This window comes from Leptinotarsa decemlineata, unplaced genomic scaffold (genome assembly GCF_025532065.1).
Source record: "Leptinotarsa decemlineata unplaced genomic scaffold, Ldec_3_MD MMD2_tig00026358_RagTag_RagTag, whole genome shotgun sequence".
Classification (NCBI taxonomy): Eukaryota; Metazoa; Arthropoda; class Insecta; order Coleoptera; family Chrysomelidae; genus Leptinotarsa; species Leptinotarsa decemlineata.
In genome coordinates this window covers 4,389,786-4,415,790 of record NW_027412703.1, presented here as the reverse complement: position 1 = coordinate 4,415,790, position 26,005 = coordinate 4,389,786, and the positions used below count along the sequence as shown (strand labels likewise).

The following is a 26,005-nucleotide window of genomic DNA, read 5'->3' as shown; positions in this document are numbered from 1 at the left end:
ACTGCACCAATATCGAATTTCGACACTCAAATCGCGATCAGTTCCTGAACTGATCATTGATGACACGAACGGCGATAACCATTCCCGAATTCTCAGATTTCTATTCGTCACCGTAACATGACTTCAAATTTACGATTATGACTCTTCAGCCAATCATGAAACTCGGTTAGTGAAAATTATCCAATGTGAACCGCCAATTCTACAATCCACGTGGACTAGTTGGTTTTTTTGGCCTTTGAGAGTGCCGCCAATTTTAAATATCGTTTACTTAGACTGAACCCTTATGTTATTTTCAAGAAATGAGACTGACCCAACTTTGTACACATGTTGATAGATGGTGCAAGAATCGAACACAATCGGGCGTATTTTGTTTAAATTTTTCATTTATGTCTTATTTCTTCCCAAATGTAAACAACATGTAAAAAAATTGAACTGCCAACTTGGAGTCTCCCCAGCACCTCTGTGAATGGAGTGCTGAAATTTATTGGATCTCTTTATTATTTCTTCACCAAGAGTGCTGTAGTTCGAGAGTTTTTGACAAAATATTTCACGAGGGAAAGGAGTCCAATTGTAGGTGATGCTCGCCGATTGACACCAGAAGATCTAAGATTTAAGACATATTAAAACATTATTCTAGAACTTAACAACGTATATAAAAAAAATCAGTTTCATAACTCATGCATCCTTCATTTAAAAAATTGAATGTTCTGAGAGTTTTCTGGCCAAAACATATATATGAAAATGCGTGAGTCTATTTGTCATGAAATTATGCAGTTACAAATTAGCCCATTAGCACATTATTCCATTCACCTATGAATTACGTGAAATATTATAAATTGTTACAAAAGTAATTTACACTATGAACATGAAAAGTAGGACAAATGACTCAATAATTCAAAAAATCTTCACGGATAATCAGATTTCACGTTGAGTATGCGACCTTGGTGAAACGATCTTTAATTTTCTTGACGCGGATTTGGATACTACATAAAACTCGAAATTATCTACGGAATACAATTATGAAATGTTAATAACATATCCTTGATTATAATTCTGTATGTCGATTACCGATTTCTGATCTTTCAAAATATATGGTAATAACAGCTACAGAGATACCTCTAGCCATTATCTAAATTTCAAAAATTTGCAAATGTAGGTTACCGGGATTCTATTCAACACAACAATAAAGTAGTTTGTTTTTAAAAGTTACCTACCTTTATGAAAAAAGAGCAAAATGGTTACCTGTCACACAAGGGAAATTATTGTAAAACTAGTTGTCATTCATTTAGTCTATTTTGCCAAATCACCATGAGTTACGTATTCCCCAAGCCAACCCTGGACTAATGTGGTTATCCTACATACATCAGATGAGAACTAGCAATATCTTCAATAATGAATAAAAGATAAGAACCGGTAATGGCAAATGTTCCTCCTGACGAAAATCAAGTAGTTTTCATAAAAGGGCTCTAAAACAACGCATTTTAAACTTATCATTTCAACCTTGTTCTTCAAAAAATTATTTAAATACTCATAAAAGAGGAATGAAATAATGCATTCAACATTTAAAGGGATTCGTTTCTATTTCACCATTTGGCCAACATCGGTTATGGCTAATAAAGGACAATGAATCTGTTACCGGCATGAGACAAACAAAGATGACATATTTCAGAGGCGTGCTGTTCGGTTTACTTATGTTCCGAGTTCCGAGACATTCTGTGACATATGACATTTTGTGCACCTAACCTATCTTGCACTATATAAATAAATAACAAAACAACTGTTGTTTATGTGGTTTGTGGAGGTCATATTGAACTATAATTCATATTTTGCTATAATTGTTGATTTATAAAGATAATTTTCCTTTTTAAAGTAGAATATCTAGGTACGTATAAATTATTTCAACTTGAGATAGGCGCTGTTGCCAATATGTGAATTAGAAACAAATCCCTTAAAAATTAAAATCCAACATTTGAAACATCAATTTGAATAGTTTTCGAAAAGAATTTGAAAAACTCGTGAATTAAACTTTATTTTGTTCAAACTGTAATAACCCAAATTGAGTAACATTCCCCATGGCTGACACCCATTTTTTCGCGAAAATTATCTCTAACGCTGAATAATAAAAATCGTGATTTTATTTGTGAAATTATGAAACAACAACAATAAAAATTAATTGGCGCTCCGGGGCGACTTCATTGATTCCAGTGACGCATTTGCTTTTTCAGCTACAGAAAAACCCTGAGAAACCTGCAGCACCACATTATCTGAATATCTTGATCTGCCAATGTCCTCTCTCTCATAAAACAAAATGTAGGCTGTCTCCAGAGGCTCCAATAAATTCAATACATCGCCAGAACACTTCGTGACACGACTATCGTCAAACTCAGTTTCTTCGTTAACCAAGGCATAATAATGACTAAATTCAACGCCAGAACCACAATGAACAATGACTACATGAATATTATAATAGTGGACTGAATAATTTCATTTGTTTTTGTGTTTTCTTAGTTTTCTCATTATAACGGGAAAATATCTTTGACCAATATGAATTTTACTCGAGTATTATTATCATAGCTAAATAAAAAATTTTCTCTTATTTTATCTTTGGCAACGTCATACCTCTTCTATATAAACATTTGAAATATTGTAACCATAAGCTAATTGTGTGGCCAACTTTCTAGTTGAATGAAACGCATAGTTTTGTGTTGAGTTGTTGAGTTCAAGTAGTTAGTCAAATAAAGTATATTTCAATCATTACTGGTGCTTCTACGAACCACCACTGTTGAAAGCGAAACATAATTGAGTAACGGACATATCATTCAAGAACACGAGCAAATAATAAAAAAAATGTATCAAACTATGTCGCCATAATCATCCTACCGTGAGGACTATTCGCAATGTGGTGGATAAATTTGAGTACTCTAGTTCAGAAAACGATAGACAACACCTGTAAGTCAACGACACGCAAGATCTGCCGAAAACATTTCCGCTGTCTATGAGAGTGTGCATGAGAATCCAAGGCAGTCGATTTCGCGTCGCTCATAAGAACTCGGCCTTTTGTAGACCACAAATTGGTTGCGCTTGGTATTTCTAAGGCCTTTGACCGTGTGTGGCATGAGGGTTTGCTGGCCAAACTCCGATGCTATGGATTTTCGGATCATGTTTGAGTATAACTCTTCAGCTTCCTGAAAAAACTTTCGCTGCAAGTGACCGTCGATGAATATCTCTCGAATAATTTGTGCTGGTGTTTCCCAGGGATCCATATTGTCTCCAACCCTCTTTTTATTGTACATCAACGACTTATTGGGAAAAAACAAGAGTACAATATAGATATATTGCTTTGATGACGACAGCACACTTCATTGTCGTCATTTCCATTTGGATTTTAAAACATCGGCTACGGAGGCACATCTTCACCGGCAGCTGGAGCTTGCATATCTCAATGATATCTCATAATTTGAAAGTTTATATTTCAAATAGTACATCTTCAAAAAATCTGAATTTTCACTCTTTATCTTCCCCCTCAAATTAATTGTTGAATGTGGCGTTCACCGAAACGGGGCGTCATCAAGCTTGACGTCACATCAGTCGACTCGACGACAAGGGAGTGCTGGCGGATAAGCGAAATACGTGTGCTAAAGCTGTAGACAGCGAGTTGTGTGTTTACTGCAGTGTGTCAACTGCATGAATATCAATAATGATAAAAAATAACGTTACGGGTATTGGATCGTTCCTAAGGCTAATTGCACACACACCGATTGTGGACGGCCGATTTTATACCGGTCGTCCAAATTCCAATAGTGAACCACATGTGGCAACGGGACCTGGCAACGGGACCTGGCCGACCGGTGATCGACGCCGATCACCGGTCGGCGTGTGTGCCAGGTCCCGTTCTCACATGTTCTCAAAATCGGTGTGTGTTCAACTAGCGTAAATGCAAGAATTCTTCGGTAACTGCACCAGACAAAATTTTTATTTCACTGTTACGAAAGTTATGGCAGCGCGCCATGCGGAGGGCCGACTTTGTATCTGCCAAAGGGACGCACTTTTGTTGCGAAAATCATTTCAATGTAAGTATGAATGATAATGATTAATAAATAAAAATTATAGGTTACTCTGAGCACTACTTTGAATTTGGAAAATTATATATAAATCAAAACTATGAGAGTGGGAAAAATTATTTTGAAACCAGGCGTAATTCCGCATATATTTGATTGTCAGATTGATAGACCGACGGCCCATACATCTAAAGCTCCACCGTTTGTTCAAAAAAGGAAAAACAAATTTTGTTGAATACTTGTAACGAAGATATCGCTAAAAATCGAATCATGTCTGATGAAGAAGCAACACAGGAAAAGACCTTTGATGTTGGAATTCAAGTTAATAAACAGGTTTTTCGAAGATCAAAAACTAAACAGACCGTAAATATTATATACCACCGAAAAAGAAATTGTTCTAAAGAAATAGAAAATACAGAAAGTATTGCAACAAATTACTACTCAGTTCCCCGAGGACAGTGAGAGTTTGAGTACATCAGACATGACTTCTGTTGATACATCATCAGATTCTACTTTGTTTGGAATATTAGTTGAAAACTGGAATTCGAAAAAAAAACAATATTGAGCGAAAATCCCAATCCCAAGGTACTTTTTATCTATTATAGAACTTTTGTCTTAAAAATGCCAGTTACCCAGAATTGATATATACATTACTTTGAAGAAAATTAAATTGAATTGACGATAGCAGCGATTCATAATCTCCAACTACAGGCCTGGTTGCCACCGCTCGAATCTCGTTTGCCTGGTGTGACGTCAAGATGTAGTGCGGGCGATCTCACATTTCCAATTGCTCTTGCTCAGTTGTTAATTGAGATATAAACCGGAAAATTTTGTGGGATACTTGGGAGATTTACTTTTATAATATATAATTTTCAATGAAAATCCAAATAAGCTTGGTTGGAGATTTGTCTCTCTTCTATAGATATTTTCACGGGAAGTATTCAAGTACACCTCGAACTCCACTGTTCAATAACTCTTTCATTTGAGGAACTGTGTTTGTTTGGAATAAACTTCCTGAGAACGTTTTTCCAAATGGATTTAATCTCCAGCGATTCGAATCCAATATGAATCGCTACTTTCGCACAGGCACCGCTCTGACAGCGCTTTAAGGATTCTCCCGTGGTGCTTGTGTTTTGTCCTTGAAAAAAAGAATTATTCGTGGTGACTTAGGCTTGAAATCGTACGAAATTCAACTGACCCAGGAACTTAAGGTGAATGATCATAGACAAAAAAAAATATCGATTTTGAGACGTTGATACCAATTCACATAAGATCCAAGAGCGTTCAGTACATCTCAAAACAGTCACTATGTGGTGTGGATTTTGGGCTGGCAGCATCTTCGGTCCATATTTCTTTGAGAACGACGTTGGCCAGGCAATCACTGGCAACGGTGAGCAGTATAGGTCGATAATTACTAACTTCTTTCGGCCTGAATTAGATGATCTGGATACCAACGACATACGGTTCCGAGAGGACGGTACTACGTGACGCACAGCTCATGCCACATTGGATATCCTGCACGAGCGATTTGAAGGAATTGTCATCTCACGTGGAGGTGATGTGAACTAGCCACCAAAATCGTGCGATTGGACTTCATTAGATTTTTTTGTGGAGCTTTCTGAAGTCGCAGTTGTGTGCGAACAAACCACAATCTACAACAGCCCTCAAAGCCGACATAACCCTTGCCATCGGTCGAATTTGACCTGATTTATGCGGCAGAGTCATGGAAAATTGGACATTTCTCATGCGCCTCACCAAGAGAAGCCATGGCGGCTATTTGAACGATGTTATATTCTACACATAATGGCATCTGCTCCGCCTTCACCAGTTTTCTTTTTTCATTTCATTTTTTATTTTAATTTTTTCTCTTTGTGTATTTGCCTATTGATGAGTTTGCAAAATTTGTATCAATCGCGAAATTCGGCTGTGTTTCCTATTGTGATTGAATATATGAAGCGCTTCTTGTATCAATATATTTGGTCGGTCGCTGGAACAGCAGCAGAACAACAGGGATTCGATATATATACTGGCTACAGAAAGCATCTCAGGTGATTCGACAACCTACTCAACCTATTGAGAAAGTTGCTGGCCAGCTAGTGTTGTGTGATCCATCGGGTTCTTACGATCATCCTCCTGGAACCAGAAGTATCTCTACAAGCCGCTACTAGAGCCGACATATACTCAGGTGAGAACCACAGCCACCGAATCTCTCTCGCTCTTTTTTTTGTGTCCTGAACAAAATTCTATTGGGAACTTCCTCAAATCATACAATCCTATGTTATACTACAGTCCACTTATCTAATGAAGCTACAGCATCAATAGAATAGTAAATTTCGATGATATCTCACACACACTTTGTTTTATTCAAACTCACAGATAGGAAACATTTTTCACTCAGATCACCAAGATTTTCAGAAAAATATTCCAAATGGCTGAATAGAAAGTGTATGGTCGAAGTAAACGATAATGTGCACTCTTAAAGTTGTCGGCACTCTCAAAGGCCAAAAAACCCAATACATAGAAATGAACCGACAGCAAACTTGTCCTTGTGGATTGTAGACTTGGCGGTTCGTATTGGATAATTTTTACTAACCGAGTTTCATGATTGCCTGTAGAGTCATAAAATTAAATTTGAAGTCATGTTGCGGTGACGAATAGAATGCGAGCCGTCGTTTTGTCAATGTTCAGTTCAAGAACTGATTGCGATTTGAGTGTTGAAATTCGATATTGGTGCAGTTATAATTACTTTAAATTTTTGTTATCTGTTTAAAATGTGATGTCCTTGGACAAGTACTGATAGTAACAACGAGTGTGATAACAACGCAGAATTTTTCCAGTGTAGTGATTCCAATAGCGATGGTGAACAATTCGAAAAAGAGATTGTAAGCAACATCAGATTTGACCAAAATTCCTTCCTCAAATGTACGTAGAATAGTCAAAAACAAATCATATGAACGCAAGACGCGATGTGATACAGGATAACCAAAACCTTCAGATGTTCATCCAATAAAATCACTGAAAAAACAGTATACAACTGGTCGAAAGCAATGAGATTTCTAAAACTGAAAACATAAGGGAGAAATTGAATACTTCCGGCCATAACCTGAGCTGCTGTGACAAAACTCTTCAAAATTGGAAAAAGTAACTAGGATTCAGATTTGAAATAATAAACAAACGTCAAGCAGTTATGGAAAGCAGAAGAATAGTGGAATTGCGTAACAAATACTTAGAACAAATAACTGAACAATAAACAATGAACAATAACAAGAACAATGTCAAATTTTCTATCTGGACGAAACTTTGTATGACACTCACGACATAGTTACGAAAGGGTGTACTGATGGTTCGAGAAGTGTGAGCCTAACATGCCTGCAAACAAAGGATCGCGACATGAGAACATAGAAGCTTATATTTTCGAGGAAAGGTTTGAAAACACATTGATCCTAAATTTGAATGCAAATAGTGTAATAGTTCTTGACAATTAAAGAAGAAAGTACCTAATATTACCGAAGAAAAGGAAGAAAAGGATTGAAAAAGTAATTTTATTTGAAAAATACTAGATGGAGATTGGACACTTCCATATCAATAGTGGAAATAAATTCATTATTGATTTGAATGGCGACAGTGATAATGATACAGAGAAAATGGAAGAGGAATTATCAGAAGCTTTCGAAGACAGTTAGTGAAGTGTTTTTGAAGCGATCGATTGTATATATATATATATATATATATATATATACGCGGTTTGCCCCTATTTTTTGAGTGTTGTGTCCACGAATTATTTCATTCTTGATTTGTATCATACACACTCGATAAAATCTCTATATATATATATATATATATATATATATATATATATATATGAGCAAGTAGTATTCAGAAGTATTTTCAATTATTACCTTGTTATTTGAATCCGTACTTTCCCACTCACTTATATAAACGAAATATTCATTATAGTTATTTCTGATTATATAAATCAGAAATGATTATTGAATAACGAAATGAGTTAACTCCCTAACTATATTATTAGAGGGGAACTGTTGAAAGGTAGGTTGCACTATATATACCGTTAACTTGAACTATACCTTGATACTCATATTATAACCAAGCTGCCGAAAATGCGACAATACAGCATAGCTTTCGTCCTTTCTGATAAATTGGTTAAGGCCGAGATTTTCAATGTTACTATCTTCATGCGGGTTTGAAGGCCGTCGTAGTTTACAACTGCATCCTAACGTTTCGCCAGCACGAGTGACTGTCTTCTTCAGAGGTTTATACATCTTGATGATTCACCGATGACTGTTGATTTCTAGTTTGAACTAGAATTCACTAGAACTACGAACTAGACCTCACTAGAAATACGAACATCGTTTGTGAATGCTTTAAACTCAGAAAGAGAAAGTATTTGAGAAAAATCGTGAAAGATCTACCCGTTTTCATAAATAGTTCACAATGACATCCATTGAATCTCTTTCTTTTCGAAGTTTTAAATCTTTAATATCAGAGTTCATATCCAAGATCATTGGAATGGGTCTTGAAGTAAACTTTTCAAAGTAACAACAAGTGTACTTCCATGGATACATCTCCCGACAAGTAGGAAAACCCAGATCATAGTATCTAGCCTGTAAATAGGCCACACTCACTTCACCTATGGATACATCATTGCCGGCGACACCAGCCCTATGGCTAGGGCAGCACTGCAGGAAGGTTGGTAGGATGGTGGATGGTAGATAGCTGCCTGGCGAACATCCTGCTATTTATAAACTTGAGTAACAGAACGACGGTAGCCGCAGTGGCCCCTCACTACCACCTTACCTCCAGAAACCATCCGAAGGTACGCCAGGCGTTTATCCAACCTAATCAGTCGTGTTTGATATTCCAGCCGGGTAGCCTAGCTAGGGAGGAAAACATAATAAGTTCTGTGTACAAAAGAAGGGCCATTTGAGACCCAGCAGACCCATTGAGGAAAAATTCAAGAATTTGACGAAACTGCTGATATAGATTCTCTGAAGTTCGTTGAAGTTCTTTGTAATTTGCATTCAGTCAACTTCAAAAGTAGGTCGAATGCCTAATCTGACATCCTTAAATACAAATAAAATTTGTCAGGGTGTTGTCGTAATTTTTTTGTAGACTCTCACGAATTCTCCGTCCTGTTGAACCCTCAAATTGTAAGTATGCACCCACGGTTTTTTTATAACACTATATTATATGTTAAGTGTGCGTCTCTCTCATAGTTGACTATATCTTAACAAAGTGTGTGCTCTATTCCAATGAAAGACCTACTCATGGTATTCAATTAACAACGTATTGGGACCTAAGTGTAATTTTGAAAATATTGTAATTTTTTTAGAAAATCTCATGTTGTTCAACCTTATATAATAACCCTGCAGCTGATGCATTATTCAGTCGCTAATAACCCTGGAGTTGATGCGACTTTGAATAAAGTAAATTAAAAAAAATCACATCTAAAATTTCTAATCCAACAACTTTCTTGCTCAGTTCCTTGTAGATAAAATATACCACTCGAAACAATGTATCTTTTTTTTTCAGATAGTTTCAGAATATTTTGAGGGTGAGTAATCTTTTAAAAGTACTTAAAATTTCCTAGAAAAGACAGTCAGAGGTTCGAAGTTTTGGATGCTGACCGGTAAGAGTTCGATTAATTTTTTCCAGCAGCATAATAAAAAAAAAACGAAAAATAACTCACCTTCAGAATTCTGTAGAGCAACGGTGGAAACTGATATGTCATCAATGTAAGTTGTAGGTGTAGTATATAAATATACAGGTCTATCAATTCCTGCATAGTTGAAAAAATCAAAAGTATAGGATTGAGATAGTCTTCCACTGAAAAGAAATTAGTAATATCATCAGATGAAACATTTTAAAGATAATGTCTGGCAAAGAAATGGAATTAAATGATGTTCCAAACCAGGAGTTCCCAACCATTTTGCACCTGCGTACCACTTGACTTTTTGAGAAATATTGGCGTACCACTAGACATAAATATTTCAATAAACGTATAATATTTACTCTTCTAAAAGTATTCAAAAGCTTTTTTAATTAAATTCCTGAGAAAACTTCATATTTAATGGTTAGATATTTCTTTAATTATAACATGCTTATAATAAAGGAGGAATAAAAAGATTAAAATGGTATTAATTTACAGTTTCATTTATTATCCAGACGTCTAAAAACATACAAATGAAAAATTATCAAAAAGTCAGCAAAAATTAATCATTATACAAAATATACTTTTATAGTCTTCATCAGCAAACAATTTTTTCATGTCATGATTTTCTTCACTTAAAAACATGAAAACTTCTGATCTCAGTTCAAAGAGACGGTTCAAAATTTCCCGCGAGATAACCACCTCACTTCGGTATGCAGGAGTAAAGTTTTGAACTTGCCACCCATTTCTTGACACATCAAGGAGAATATTCTTGTGTTTAGAGGTTTATGAAGTTAATAACTTTCACAGCATCGACAAACTTCGTCAAACATTGGGTTTCTTTCTTTAAAAATTAGATTTTCTCTTAAAAAATGGGCTTACCAATCAAATCGGGTGCTTAGTATTTTGGTGTCGCATCAGTAAAGAAGGCTTCATGGATTGATTCGAAAGTGTTTCAAGACATACAACACATTGAGAAATAGGAAGGTCACTGGTTCCAGTTCCTTGCTTCACTATAAAACCGTACTATGAGTAGCTTTCATCGTATTTACGATTGGCCGGCAATTTAGGTTTTTTAGCACAATCCTTTGAAGTAGAAGAGGACGTTAGAAATCGTTTCATAGTTCAGTATTCTTATACAAAATCAGAATTATTAATTACAACACCCACAATAAACCTGTAATGCCAAGTGAAAGTAAAAGACAATTATGGATACACTACAAAAACACACTTTCTTCTATTTTCCATGATATTTCTTTATTGTTGCCTATTTTTGGCTATTACACCATTTTCAAAACTAACTGATTACATATGAATCTGAGTAATTTATACCTAAGTTGCCTATCCTATCATAAATAATTTGGTACCTACATTTTGTATACCTGTAATATCCATGAACATAACAAAACAAAGCTTTTGATATAATGTAGGTTTTGGGAACTAACATTTCGAATAAAATATCATTAATGTACGAACATCTTCAAAATTTGAAACATAAAATAGATAAAGATAATTTAAAGATCCTTCACACATGCGAAAAAGGGAAAGTGATGAATCTGTTGGAATATATGGAAATAAACAAGTCAAAGAAAAATCCCAATTCTATTGTCCTCAACGAACAACTTGATCTAAATAATAGTCCTCTTCTGAATCTATAATCCAGTTCCCAAAACCTACATTATATCAAAAGCTTCGTTTTGTTATGTTCATGGATATTACAGGTTTGGAAAATGTAGGTAGGTACCAAATTAATTAAGATAGGCTAGGCAACTTAGGTATAAATTACTCAGATTTAAATGTAATCAGTTAATTTTGAAAATGGTGTAATAGCCGAAACTAGTCAACAATATAGAAATATCATGAAAAATAGACGAAAGTGTGTTTTTGTAGTGTATCCTCAGTGAACATGACTTTCCATAAAATAAACAAGTCCTCAATCAAAGAAGTAAAAGACAAAAGACCCACAGGTAAAAAATGAAACACTCTTTGTTTACCAATTGTACTAACTGGGGATTTCTAGGTAAAATTCCTAAAGTGTATATAGGAATTATAAATTCCAATGTAATAGAAAAACAAAGATGTCAGGTCGTTCACTGGGTTATGGGTATTTCGTTTTTCTAGCGACCCATGAGCTGAGTCATGTTTGCTGTTAACAGCATGTTGCTCACATCACTCACACGTACCATCTGAAACTTTCACGCGTGCCACTGGTTGGGAACCCCTGTTCTAAATCTCACCCAATTTTATTGTTGATCTCGATACCCGTTTGAATATATAACACTTCTCATGGAAACACCCCCGTATCTTCCGTAATATTCGAGGTAGAACGATGAAACTCTCAGGACTGATGGAAATGCTCAAAATGCACCTACCACCTGAATGGGGTTGGCCAAAGTAATATACACTGTCCGCCACTCGCGACGGAACACCCCATTTTTACGGAAAAACATATTAGGGGGCAAAATAGGCTCAAAATTCCTTCAGATTCGTGATCAGGACTACCAACTGACTACGATTATAGTTATTTCCTGAAAAAATTTCAGCCCTGAAAAATCCGAATTTGTTTCACTTCTCATGGAAACACCCCCGTATCTTCCGTAATAATTGAAGTAGATATTTTTGTTTTCACATAAATAATTTATTTTTTATTTTGTTCTCAGGAAAGTTATTCCTTCTCAATAAGAGAGAAAATGGTAATTTTGTAAAAGGAACGGAAACATGTAATCAGTGAGATTTTAGGATGGTTAATGTTAATTTATATTCTTATTTTCCCATTATTTAAAAAAAAACAAGGATATTTTGTGGCAAAAAATGCTATGTAGTTCAAAATTATTTCGAAGTACTACTTTCAAAATCATATTTTCAATTAAAAAACAAAACAATCAATTTCAAATGATTTAACTGTTGACAATTTTATATTTTCGTGCCTTCTATGAAATTTCTCTCCAATCGAACACATTTTTCTATGCGCCTTCTATTATTTCCTCCAACTCTTCTAAGTTATCTAGGTGTGATTTCTCTACACGCTTGTAAAATTATTGCACGGAGATCTTCCTTATTTGTTGGCCTATCCTTATAAACTTTATTTTTCAAGTTTCCCCATAAATACAAATCCAGTGGAGTTGAATCTGGAGATTGTGGTGGCCATACTACGGGAGGGCTATTGGGTCCCATCCATTTCATAGGTAAATTCCTATTCAACCAAACCCTTGTTATGCCACTATTATGAACTGGTGAACCATCAAACTGAAAAATCATGCTGAGTCTCACATCCAAAGGTAGTTCTTCCAGCACATCGGAAAATGCATTTTAGAGAAAATCAACGAATAGTCGTCCGTTCAGGATACCACACCACACATTAACTTTCTGAGATATTTGGTCTCTACAATTCACCACCCAATTTGGATTTTGTTCAGCCCAAAACCTCATGTTCCGGGACTGGGAAGATAAATTCAGCAGCCGCTTCACGATAATACCTCACCCCTTCACCAATAATTAAAACAATTTAAATTTTTGCTTGAAGAGACAGACGTGCCACGTTGAACTTTGTCAATCAAAATGAGCTGATATCAGTTAAAATGGGAACTTCAGAAATATTAAAATATGAACAGGAACTCACGAACAGAAAACAATTGGAATACAGGAACAATATCCAACACAAATACAGGAACAATAAACACAATGAGAACAAAAACACGGCAGAAACAACAGGAACAACGGTCATTCAAAGAACAACAATACTAGAAACAACAAATGCAATGAAAACTGGTCTGGGGGTTAATACAACAAGATCTTTCAACAATATTGTCAGGTTGACAGTAAATATCAATGAGCAACTGTTTTCCATGGTGATTTTAGGGCACCGCATGATTCAATGAAATTGATGTAATTCAATCCCTTCAAATGATTTCAGACAACAATTCAGCAAGTAGGTAAAATAATCTAAATTCTACCTGTTCACCGAGTGCGATTTTTTCTTTAGAAATTAACAGTTGTTTCGGTGTTGCAATGAGTATGAAGATTAATTTTGTTTCGGATGTTGAAATGTTTCCTCAATATTTTGATAAAGGACCCCGCACATTTCTTATGAGAAATGGTTTGCCTTGAATTTTGCCGAAATTTTGATATGTTGTAGTTCTTGATGTGCTGATTGAAAGTGTCTACAGCCAAAGCTCAGAATTGTACAGTTTTCGAAATGTAGACCTTTGAATATAGATTTCTTCCATTTTTTGCAGTTTTTGCTCATCAATCGAGAGCTCTCACTTCTGGTTGGGATAGAATTTGGATGTTCAGCAACCAGAATTAGTTTTACGAATAATCTTCTTCAGTTATAATAGATGCCGCCATCGATAATGTTTCATACACTGCTTCACACTATCTCGATAATCTGAGAATTTGGTGCTGTGACATTTTCCTCAGATAGGCTCAAATTGGATGATAGCATGTCACAGCATCTGTATCTTTCATACCTGAGAGTACTCTCCAGATAGAATGAAGGGGTTCAAGTATTGGAAGCGTACTATTTTGCGCCGTAATATGTTTTACCTAAAAACGGGGCAGTCCATCGCGAGTGGCGGACAGTGTATATCACTTTGGCCAACCCCATTCAGGTGTTAGGTGCATTTTGAGCACTTCCATCAGTCCTGAGAGTTTCATCGTTCCACCTTGAATATTACGGAAGATACTGGAATGTTTCCATTAGAAGTGATACACTGTGCGTATTTTACTCCATATGTCACATATTGAAAACTATATCAAAACTATGGAGTTTATATTCATTTTTTCATTACTCTCAGAACTATACAGTGCATTTTATTAATGTCCCCCTCCCCTTTTTATTTTTGAACGGGTTAATTTAAAAATTGATATTTGGGATAATGAGATTAATGCATGAATACTTTATTTTGAAGTAAAATTGACAGAAGAGACTTTGATAGGGTAGTTTTGGATGTGATTCCACTCATCATTGATATGATAGTACAAGGAAGAAAGAGAAACCTAATATGTATCTGTAGATCTGTATCTGTAGAGTAGGGAGGGTGAGTGTAAGCCCACGCACTTAGGCCACATGTGACCCATTGTACATCCTCCCGAGGAGTTGTACTCCGGTCATCGTCCATCCTGTCCTTTCCAGGAAGGTGGACAGGTCGCTGGGAGACATCTCCTTTATATCGGCAGGTGTAGGCCAAGACTCGCCGAACACACACTCTCTTATTGACGATAACTCCGGGCACTGGCACAGGACATGCCTGACAGTCTCATCTTCCTATTCACACATTCTGCATAGAGGTGTGTCCACTAGCCCCATATTATGTAGGTGTTCCCTTAGCTGACAGTGGCCAGTCAGAAATCCTACTGTAAGGCGTAGATTTTTCTTGGTCATCGCCAGATATTTCTTCGGCGCCAGCTTCCCAGGGTCGCCCAAGGTGATCCTGGCAAGGTTACATCCTTTGATTTCATCCCATCTCTTTGAAGATTGAGCATGGGTGTAACATTTGACTAGTTCCGCAATTGTCGAAGTCATCAGGCCGTGGGGTCCTAAAATTCTTAGTCCAGCCGCTTCCTTGGCTAAAGAGTCGCCAATGTGATTACCTTTACTCCTGTCGTGCCCTTTAACCCACCTCAGGATAATGTTATTATCTACCGAAGCTTTGGCTAAATCTTGGTGGCACTCTCGTACTAGCCCTGAGGTAACACGCTGTCTGTTCAAGGCTAATAGTGCTTGTCTGCTATCAGTGCAGATTGTTATGTTTTTGCCAGAAATTCTTTTCTTGGTTATTTCTTTTGTGGCGACTGAGATACCAGCCAGTTCTGTTTGGAACACGCTGGTATTTCTTCCCATTCCCCACTTAATCCTTAGGCTTAGTGATCTGGAGTACACTCCACATCCTGAGCCTTCTTTGGTTTTTGAGCCATCTGTATAAATCCGTATTGCTTTTGTAGCATCTGACTCTGTGTTCTGCTTAATTTGTATTTTGTAGGGTTTATTAAACAAAAACCTGGGTTCAATTAACCTAATATGTAATAAAGATAATGAGTGTTCATTCAGTTCAAATTCAGAAATATTTTGGCAATGAAAAGTATTTCTGGTAGGAATGGTTCAAAAAATCATTCTGCGCACAATGTTAGTTGACTTACCTCACTAATTCCTCAATGGTCCCTTGGGGAATGGTATCCGCAAGTAACGTATTGTCACACGCAACAGTAACCCTATTTTCTTTTCCAAATTTCAAATATTGGGATACCTCTCCAACGAATGGTAGATGCCCTATTTCGTGACTCATAACAAGTTGTCCATTGATCCACTATTTGAGAACCAAAATAATAATAATAAATATCATTATTAAAAAAACGTTTCGATTTGAATTTAAAACACCAAAAATGATTTGGCTGTTTCAGAAGTTTTGTCCGTTTTTATGAGTCTACTTTAAACTGCAATATATCAATGAATACTCACCCAATTTAAATTAGTGTATTTCTACCAATGCAATACAAGTGGATTCATTTTGTCAGCATGAAAATTAAGTGATTGAGATTCGATTAAGTCGACGGAGGTCGTTTTTGCTTGGTCCTGATTGGCGAAGGTTCTACCGACGAGTAAGTTATTGAAGGGCTTGAAAAGATAGTAGTCGGTTGGCGAGAGGTCTGGGGAGTACGGTGGGTGGGGCAGAACTTTGACGCTCAATTCGGACGGTGATTTGTGAAACGTGCGAACGGGCGTTGTCGTGGAGCAGTTTCGAACCTCTTCTGTTGACCAGTACCGGCTGCTGCTTATGTAATTTTCGGTATATTTCGTCGATTTTCTCACAATAGGACTCTGCTGTGATGGTTTAGCATGGTTGCAGAAAGTTATAGTGAATTATGCAAACCTCTGACCACCATACTGTGACAATGATCTTTTTTTGCTGGGTATTCGCCTATCAGGAAGTGCCTGGTTCGCTCATCGGTATCCAACCACTGGTAGAGGTATCCAACCACTTTTCATCACACGTGACGATCCGATAAAATAAAGGATTGTTTTGATTGCGCAAAGGCAAAGTAGAACAGACCCCAAAACGTGAAAATTTCTATCAATCGGCAAACCATGGGGTCTAGTTCAAGTAAACGATATTGTGCAACCTATCTTTCAGCAGCTCTCCTTTAATAATACAGGGTGTTACAGGGATAAGACAAAAAGTTACATTGGAAATAAATTTTAGGGGTTGCGTTTTCCACCCCTTACAACCATGAGGTGAACAAAATAAATTTCTGGATAAGTTTTTTTTTGGTAGTACTAAACGTCACGTTAATTTCAATATTGTAACTTCTTTAGTGCTTGTGAAAAAAATTGTTATACAAATTTTATGTACCCCCTTTAAGGGGCTGTATCTTAACAAGGGATGATCCAATGAAGTTTCTTTATATGGAAGATCCTATCTTTTTTTCGATGAGGAATCAGCTCCTTAAATGTTTTACACTTATTCAGTTACACCCTGTATATCCGATTTCCACGAGTGCGTTAGATTAATCAAAATACACCATTACGCGGATGACACTCAATTATACATGTCATTCAGTTTCAGTGAAGCCATCATTGCCAAGGGATGCAATATCTTTTTTTCGATGAGGAATCACCTCTTTTAGTGTTTTACACTTATTTAGTTACAACCTATATAGTAAGGGAGCTCATTTCTGATCAGGTATATAAGAATCACAATAACTCTATAATATATATATATATATATATATATATATATATATATATATATATATATATATATATATATATATATATATATATATATATATGAATATAATTATTATATAATATATAATTCCTCTTCCATATTCTCTGTTTCAATTTCACTGACATCATTTGAATCAATAATGAATTTATTTCCACCATTAATATGTCTAATCTCTATATAGTCTTTTTCAACTAAAATTACATATTTAATTGTTTTCCGCCACTCTTCTTCGGTAATATTAGATACTCTTTTAATTAGCTCTCGTACCTTCTTATCAAATTTCGGAAAATTATTTTTACGCCTGACGCTTTCTTTCAATTTTCCCCAAATCAACTTGATGGGAGTGAAAACACAAAAATAGTCTCACTTTGATGTGTCCATACTTTTCAGCGATTATGTCAAGGGTATACCGTTTTTCAGATGTTTTTGTCTAGAAAAGTTCAAGTTGTTGGTTTTTGGTATCGTAATCTTCAAAATACAAATTGTTATCCATTAAAAAACTTTGTATTTCATCTTTCCACGAATTTTTATCCGGTACTTTGATGAGCTGTCGCAAATGATAGGAAGCGATGCCAAGAACTATTACACTATTCGCCTCCTAATTTGGAATCAATGTGTTTTCAAACCATTCCTCGAAAATGTTAGCTTCCATGTTCTTATGATAGTCAATATTGCAGTCCTCAATTTTGTTTCCACATAATTTCAAAAAATTCGGAACCCATCCATTACTTCCTCCTCCACAATGATAAATCGTGATCTTTTGTTTGCAGGGATGTTAGGCGTACACATTCTCGAACCATCAGTTCACCCTTTCGAAACTGTGTCGTAAGGGTCCTATCAAGTTTTGTCCAAATAGAAAATTTTCCGTTGTTCTTGTCTATTTTCAATTATTTGTTGAGTATTTGTTACGCAATTTCACTAGTCTTTTGCTTTGCATAACTGCTTGACGTTTGTTTATTATTTTAAATCTAAATCCCAGCTTTTTTATCCAATTCTGAAGAGTTTTGTTAAAGCAGCTCTTGTTATGGCCGGAAGTATTCAATTTCTTCCTTATGATTTCGGTTGTATGAATCTCATTGCTTTTGTAACAGTCGTATATTATTTTTTTCAATGATTTTATTAGATGAACATCTAAAGGTTTCGGTAATCCTGTATCACATCGCGTCTTGTATTCATAAGGTTAGTTTTTGACTATTTTACGTACAGTTGAGAAAGGAATTTTGGTCAAATCTGATGTTGCTTGTTATAGTTTGTTTCCCTCGAAACCAAACATGAGATGTAGATTCTTATATACATTGAAACATATTTCTGAGTTTTAATATTTAAATGCATCTGAATTCACTCGTATCACTTTTTCACATTGTTCACCATCGCTATTGGAATCACTACATTGGAAAAAGTCTGCATTGTGATGACACCCATTATTACTATTAGTACTTGTCCAAGGACGCCACATTTCGAACAGACAACAAAAAATTTCTAGTGCTTATAACTGCACCAATATCGAATTTCAATACTCAAATCGAGATCAATTCCTGAACTGAGCACGACGGCGATAACCTCACCCGGTTTCTATTCGTCACCGTAACATGACTTCAAATTCAATTTTGTGACTCTTCAGCCAATTATAAAACTCGGTTATTGAAAATTCTCTAATATGAACTGTGCATGTGGACTTGTTCGCTGCCGGTTCATTTTTATGTATTGGTTTTTTTGCCTTTGAGAGTGTCGCCAACTTTAAGAGTGCACAATATGGTTTACTTTGACCATACCCACCTTTTGAGCTTTGTCGTTTTAAATCATCAGATTTACACGACATTCCACGCGTCGTTTATGATGGATCAGCCTCCAATAGGGTCCTCAAATCCTCGTCCCAGATTGCCGTAGGTTGTCCACTTCGGGCCCATCTTCGAGGCTAAAATCCCCTGAACGAAATTTCGCAAACGAACCATCATTGCTAAATGCCTGATTAATTTTTCGGTCTATTTCGGCAGCGTTTTGGTTCAATTTGAAACTTATAGAATATTAGCCAAAAATTGCTCAACGACATCATATGCAAGAAGATGCAAAAAATCAAAATCAGGAAAAAAATTAATAACATCAGTGTACAGAGTAGAAAATTCTCTATAGATCAATAAATACCACGTCACAATAGAATAAATATTCATTGAGATTTGTGGCTACAAATGACAATAAAACAGACAAAACTTTCGAAACAATCTAATATCTCACCACTTGTGCTGCATAAGAGACAGAGCCAAATCGTAACCAAACTCTTCCGACTTCGGACCAGAATTTTGGTACAAAAAATGTTCTGTCGTACCATACGAGGCCAACGTGATCTCTTATTCTCCAGTCTGTCGTAATGTCGTTATAACTAGCTGGTACAGGCATCAATAGTACTTCGGAAATATTCACCTGAAAACACGATAGTTATGTTGATTTTTAGAAAAAAGTAATCCCAAAAATTAAATAATTTTCATGTTGGAAACCTCTTCATCAGTAAAGCTAAAGTACCAGTTTTGTTTCTTCGAACCAATGTAGGTGAATCATACAAATGTTAGATGCGTTGAAATTTATTTTCCATATTTTTAATATTCAATTTCCCATTTACTTGATTGTCTTTTTGGATAATCTCAACACTTTATACCTAATCAATTTCAGAATCATTATATTCTTTTCTGGTTCTGAATTACAATTCATTCTTTTATTGTCAATGTTACCGCCATATTATTTCAACCTTTTTTTCATAAACTACAACTCACGATTTGATCTTCACAAACTTTATTTGAAAAATATATAACGACTTTTGAATTGAAGGGGTTATATTTTTAGGAGTGATTAATTTTTGGGAAAGAAAGTTTTTTGATTTCTACTACTCCATCTTGATACAAAAAAAGGGATGAGGGAATCTTCCAAAGAAAGGAAGGAAGTAATCAATTTGAAAATAAGTAACTCTATTAATTATATTTCATATAAACATTGAATTACACGAAAGAAAAAAAATTACTTCGAAACAAATACTTCTATATGAACACTGACATAAGCAGATCAAGCTTATTCCGTGACATTAAAAATCGTAATTCATTAATCAATTGTGTGTATTTTCTATAATGTTATCCAATTTGGTACTGAAGAGCCTTGGGTCAAGTGTCTTAAGGCGAAATATCGATGTATACCAGTGAGGATGACAGTGTTCCATGTAAGTGTAATTTGTTATCATTCATTAAGAGTAGAACTCATGTGAATGATATCTGATTTTTATTCCACAACGAATGTTTGAAATACAAACTGAGTATAGAAAAGTATCTTTTGTATAATTCAGTGTTCATATAGAAGTATTTGTTTCGAAAGATTTTTTTTTCTTTCGTGTAATTCAATGTTTATATGAAAGTAGCTGTTTCAGGAAGACTTTCAGTTTGTGTCTGAAAGGAGAAATGCTACCACTTTCAGATATATCACTGACAACTCGAAACATTGCTCACAACGTTTTCTTTGAGCAAAGAAAGATAAAATATGATTACGAGAAAACAATCATCAAGAAAGCAGCTGAAGGTTTCGGGTATCCTCCGAACAAAGTGGATGAGTTCATTAGGAAGACCAAATTCAGAGAGTGTCTTCGTAAATCCTCGACTTTTGAAGAATACGAATATTCAAAATTCATATATTTTCCACAAGAAAGTGTCTTTCAAAACTGCTCGTACACTCCCACAAGTGTAAGAAAAGAAATAGTCTGGGATTCACGAAATAAGTTGTGAGGATTACAATAAAACTAAGCGGGACGTAGCTTGGTGGATTGACGTGGGTGGTTTGCTCCACTCACTCAATCGACCGCGATCTGTGTTAGGAATCTCACGTTCAAAAGTAAAACCTCGTTAGTCCTTAGCCCGCATAAGTTCCGACTTTTGAAAGTTCTCGTTCGTAGGGGGCGACAGCTGGTTGACGGAAAGACTGACATATTTTAACAGGACTCTAATAGCTCACAAGAAACATGTTTCACATATTCGGTTTCATAAACGAAAGAAATACACTGTTGCTCAACATGTCATAGAAAACGACCACAGAATAAGTGAGGAATACTTGAAACTGTTAAAGCCAGTACATGACAACACATTTTCAGATGCGTCTTTTCGCGCTCTTAAGTGATCACAGGTAGGCGAAGATTAGCAGTCAGGTAGCAGTCAACATTTGTTACAAAGAATTGATTGAGTGACCCTCATTATAAAAGATCATGATTCGTATAACAATGGCAAAGTCATTAGAAGAGTAGTCCTAACCATCTCCTGATGATGCAAAACGCGCGTTGAGATACAGCATTTTTGTCCTTGCGAGTGAAAAGTGTTTTCAATGAAAGCAGTTTCTTTCATAATTATTCTGTAAATACATTAGATACTTTTCATATTCCATTCTTCAACTTCGACATATGAAAATTTTAATATTTCACTATGCGGAACATCAAACAGGGCCATTTCCAAATCGAAGTTGAAACATACAGTGCATTTCTTTAATGTCCCCCTCCTTTTATTTTTTGAACGGGTCAACTCAAAAAATTGAAATTTGGAATAACGAAATGAATGCATAAATTTTAAGTGAAATTTATAGATGAAACCGTATGTTTGAATTGAATGGAAAGGGGGTTTCTACATCATTTTGAAGATCCTGATGAATAAGTACTTCACAACACTAGAATATGAAGTCAATATCTTCACCTACTACAAAATGACGGTACATTCAATAGTTTCCTGAAGACAAACACATTAATACCGATATTTCTAGAAATATTCCTTTTTATCTGCCATATGGCAATTCCAACAACCCGATAAAGTTTTTTAAGTGATTTTTTGTTTATAAAAAATGTCAGTACGACTATGAACATCATTGTTAGAATATTCTTATTTAGTTTTCGGTTTCACTAGTAGAAATGTAACACGTCAACAATCTCTAAAATGATCAATTCTCGTTCGTTGCAAAAAAACTTGAAGTGATTTTTATTTACGGTGCGACGCGTAACTTTCACCAGACCGAGAGGATTTTCAATGAACGTTTTCCGAATCATCCTATCTGTAGAAAATATTTGAGGGAACTTGTATTCAAATTCAGAACTACCGATAGAATAGCAAGTATAACAAGTGCAAATAATCAGTGAGATGGTAGTAAATCCTATACAGTTGACTTATTCCGTCGCGTTAAAATGGTACACCAATTAACTGAATATAACCCTGATCGAAGAACAGATTTCTGCGAATTCATGACGGAAACCATTGCAAGGCATCCTACCTATCTCCACAATATTTGTTATGGTGACGAATGTACATTTTTTTAAATGGCAATGGTCACAGACAAAATTGCCGTTATTGGAGTGCACCCACCCTCACGTTTTCCAGGAAATACATCCACAATATCCAGAAAAAATTAACGTTTGGGCAGGAATATTGAGAAACCATATTGTAGGACCTTTATTGATTGATCAAAATTTAACAGAGGAACTGTATTTGAATGTGTTGAAAACTACTGTTGACCTTCTCATCACTGAAATTGTCGAAGCTAATCCTAATGAATTCGATATGGATATATTATTCCAACAAGATGGAGTACCATCACATACCTCCAGACAAGTAAGAAATTGGATACTACTTTTCTCTGTTGTTGGATTGGCCGTCGAGGTCCTACAGAATGTACAGCCCGCTCGCCAGATTTGACACCTTTAGATTTTTCTTTATGAGGCTTTTTGAAGCAGTAGGTGTTCGAAATAGGTGTAAGTGAAATATCGGATAGGTTGTTCATATGTCAAGAGGTTCAAGGCAACCATTTCGAGCACCTTCTGAACTGACCTCGAGCTTATTACCTTATATTATGTAGTTAAATGCCAATGTGTTCAGACAATTACTGAAAGTTCCGCCATTTTGTAGTAAATGAAGATATTGACTTCATATTCTAGGGTTGTGAAGTATCCGTCAGGAGCTTCAAAATGATTTGTCACAAGACCCTCCCTTTTCATTTAATTTTTTTTCCAGATGAAGCCCAGCCGCTATCTTGAGAGTTTAATCTGTTAATTTCACTTCAAAATGAAGTGTTCATGCATTAATTTCATTATCCCAAATTTCAATTTTTTAAGTTGATCTGTTCAAAAAATAAAAGGGAGGGGGCAATAAAGAAATGAACTGTATAATTACGATATTAAATTTACTTACTATGAAATGAGAAATGCCTGCGGTTTATTGTTTGTGAAAGCAAATTTTTTTGATACAAACTGTGGAAATTTCAAAAATAAACCATAATAAACTGTTGAACGATAGTTTTACGTCATAAATTGGTCTCAAAATATGAGAAATTGTCGACAACCCGCTTTTGTAGAGCTTTCTATTTTCCATCTTCATTCAAACAAGAGCTCTCGCTGATCAGACCTTTTTTTTTCATTCGTAAAAGGAAAAGATGCTTTATAAAATAACGGGTGTGAAGTTATCCACATCCACAAGGTACACTGAGAAAAAAATATTGAACTATTATTTTTTTCATTCAACGAGTTTGTACATCTACTATTTTTCAATATGACACGCTTGTTGACTGACTGAATGAAAAAAATAACCGTCCTAGCTTTTAGGCTGTTTGTAGGGGTGCAAATGGAGTGGAAATATTTATAGAATTCGTAACATGAAAAATCGATTTTGTACACCTATCAAACTGAGATATGTTGTTCCTGATGACCGAATCAACTGCAGGGGGAGATGATTGAAATATTTTTTACTATAAAGAATCGAGTTTTTAATTTGTGCTGCTGACGGGATAGGAAGAGGAATATTGAATGTGAGACGAGTGGCATAACTGTGAGTTCAGTTCAAGATGTTATCTTTGTGCTTTTAGTGCACTAGGCAGACTGTTTTTGAAATAAAGAGGCAGTAGACTGTTAAGTGATGAGTTAAAAAAAGGGGCTTACAGGAATCTTGGACTCTAGATCTGGTAATGCTCATTTTTGAATTGTGAAAACTTGACTTATTAGGTTTTGAAAGCTGCTCCCCCAGAAACAAACTCCGTACCGCAAGTGAGATTAGAAAAGTGCAAAATATGCTTTTCTAGCAGTGACCGTCCGAAGAGTTAGAGATAGACCTTATTGCATAACAGCTTGAGGATAATTGTTTGCATAGTATATGCGTTAAAATTTAATTTTAAAATTTTAATTTGTTGTGTATGTTGAGGCCTAAAAATGTGTTCTCTAGTTTATGATCAATGATGTGTTCTTCAAGAATTATATGGTCCGGGTAACATTTAAAAGACATTATATTTGTCTTTGATATATTGAAAGATAATAAATTGGCATCACCATTGTTAAACTTTGCCTATATCATGCTCTACCCTAATTTTTAGTGCATCAGTGCTTTTTCCATGCCAAAGTATAAACGTGTCATCAGCAAAACTTGTGAATTTGACTTCAATCGATATATATATATATATATATATATATATATATATATATATATATATATATATATATATATATATGCGAAATCATTCATATATAATGAAAACAGCAAAGGGCTGAGGACAGATCCCTGAGGTACTCCGCATTTAATGCTTTCTGATGACCGGATCTACGAGAAAAATATCACGCCATAGTTTTACAGGACGTCTGAGGAGGTGGAAATGGGGTCGATTCAGTCATCAGAAATAACATATCTCAATCTTGTGGGTGTTCATTATCAAGTTTCGATGATACGATTTTTGGAAGTTTCCACTCCTTCAGACGGCCTGTAAAATTATAGCGTGATATTTTTCTCGTCGATTCGGTCATTAGGAATAACATATCTCAGTTTGATAGGTGTACGAAGTCGATTTTTCATGTTACGAATTTTATAAATATTTCCACTCCATTTTCACCCCTCCCTAAGTCAGTCAACAAACCTATCATATTGAAAAATAGTAGGTGTACAAAGTCGTTAACTAAAAAAAATATAGTTCAATATTTTTTCCTCACTGTACTCTGTGGATGAGGATAACTTCACACCCGTTATAAAATAAACAGATTAACATCTTGACTTGAATAAATTAATGAATGTAGCAATTACTACGTGGTAGATAATCGTTATGAAGAAAAGAGAATTGACATTTTCTATGTTTTTCACCACTTTCATTAACTAACGCTACTGCAGTTTCGTCCTATAAGTATATTTTCAAACTTATACATTTTTATAAGTTGTTATGAATGAGTTTGAATGAAATGAATAAAAACACTTTCGTCTAAATACCACTGGAAAATTTTATTTTACGACCAGTTTCGGGTTTGTTCCCATTATCAAGTATAAACTGTGTGGCGAATGTTCTGCAGTATATACAGGCCAAACCGGTAGAAACTTTGAAATAAGACTGCGTGAACACCCCCCCCCCCGTGAAAATCTGCAATGTACGAACATCTTCAAGAAGATAACCTCAAAATCTTACATATATGTAATAAAGGGAGAAAAATGAATCTGTTGGAGGCCATGGAAATTACCAAATCAATTAAAAACCAGAAACATATACCCCTAAACGAGCAACTTGATTTATGTAGGTCTCCTATC

General features: G+C 35.5%; 1 protein-coding gene across 3 annotated transcripts in view; it reads right to left on the bottom strand.

The window, feature by feature from the left end:
* The window catches only part of LOC111516669 (beta-glucuronidase-like), a 69,928-nt gene that overhangs the window by 30,944 nt on the left and 12,979 nt on the right, over positions 1 to 26,005 (bottom strand). For all 3 annotated transcript variants that reach the window (XM_074184669.1, XM_074184670.1, XM_074184668.1), the window contains exons 3-5: positions 19,686 to 19,871; positions 15,865 to 16,031; positions 9,766 to 9,902 (exon numbers count right to left, since the gene is read on the bottom strand). In XM_074184669.1, coding sequence (XP_074040770.1) covers positions 9,766 to 9,902; positions 15,865 to 16,031; positions 19,686 to 19,871 — 490 coding nt within the window. The remainder of the gene's footprint in view (positions 1 to 9,765; positions 9,903 to 15,864; positions 16,032 to 19,685; positions 19,872 to 26,005) is intronic.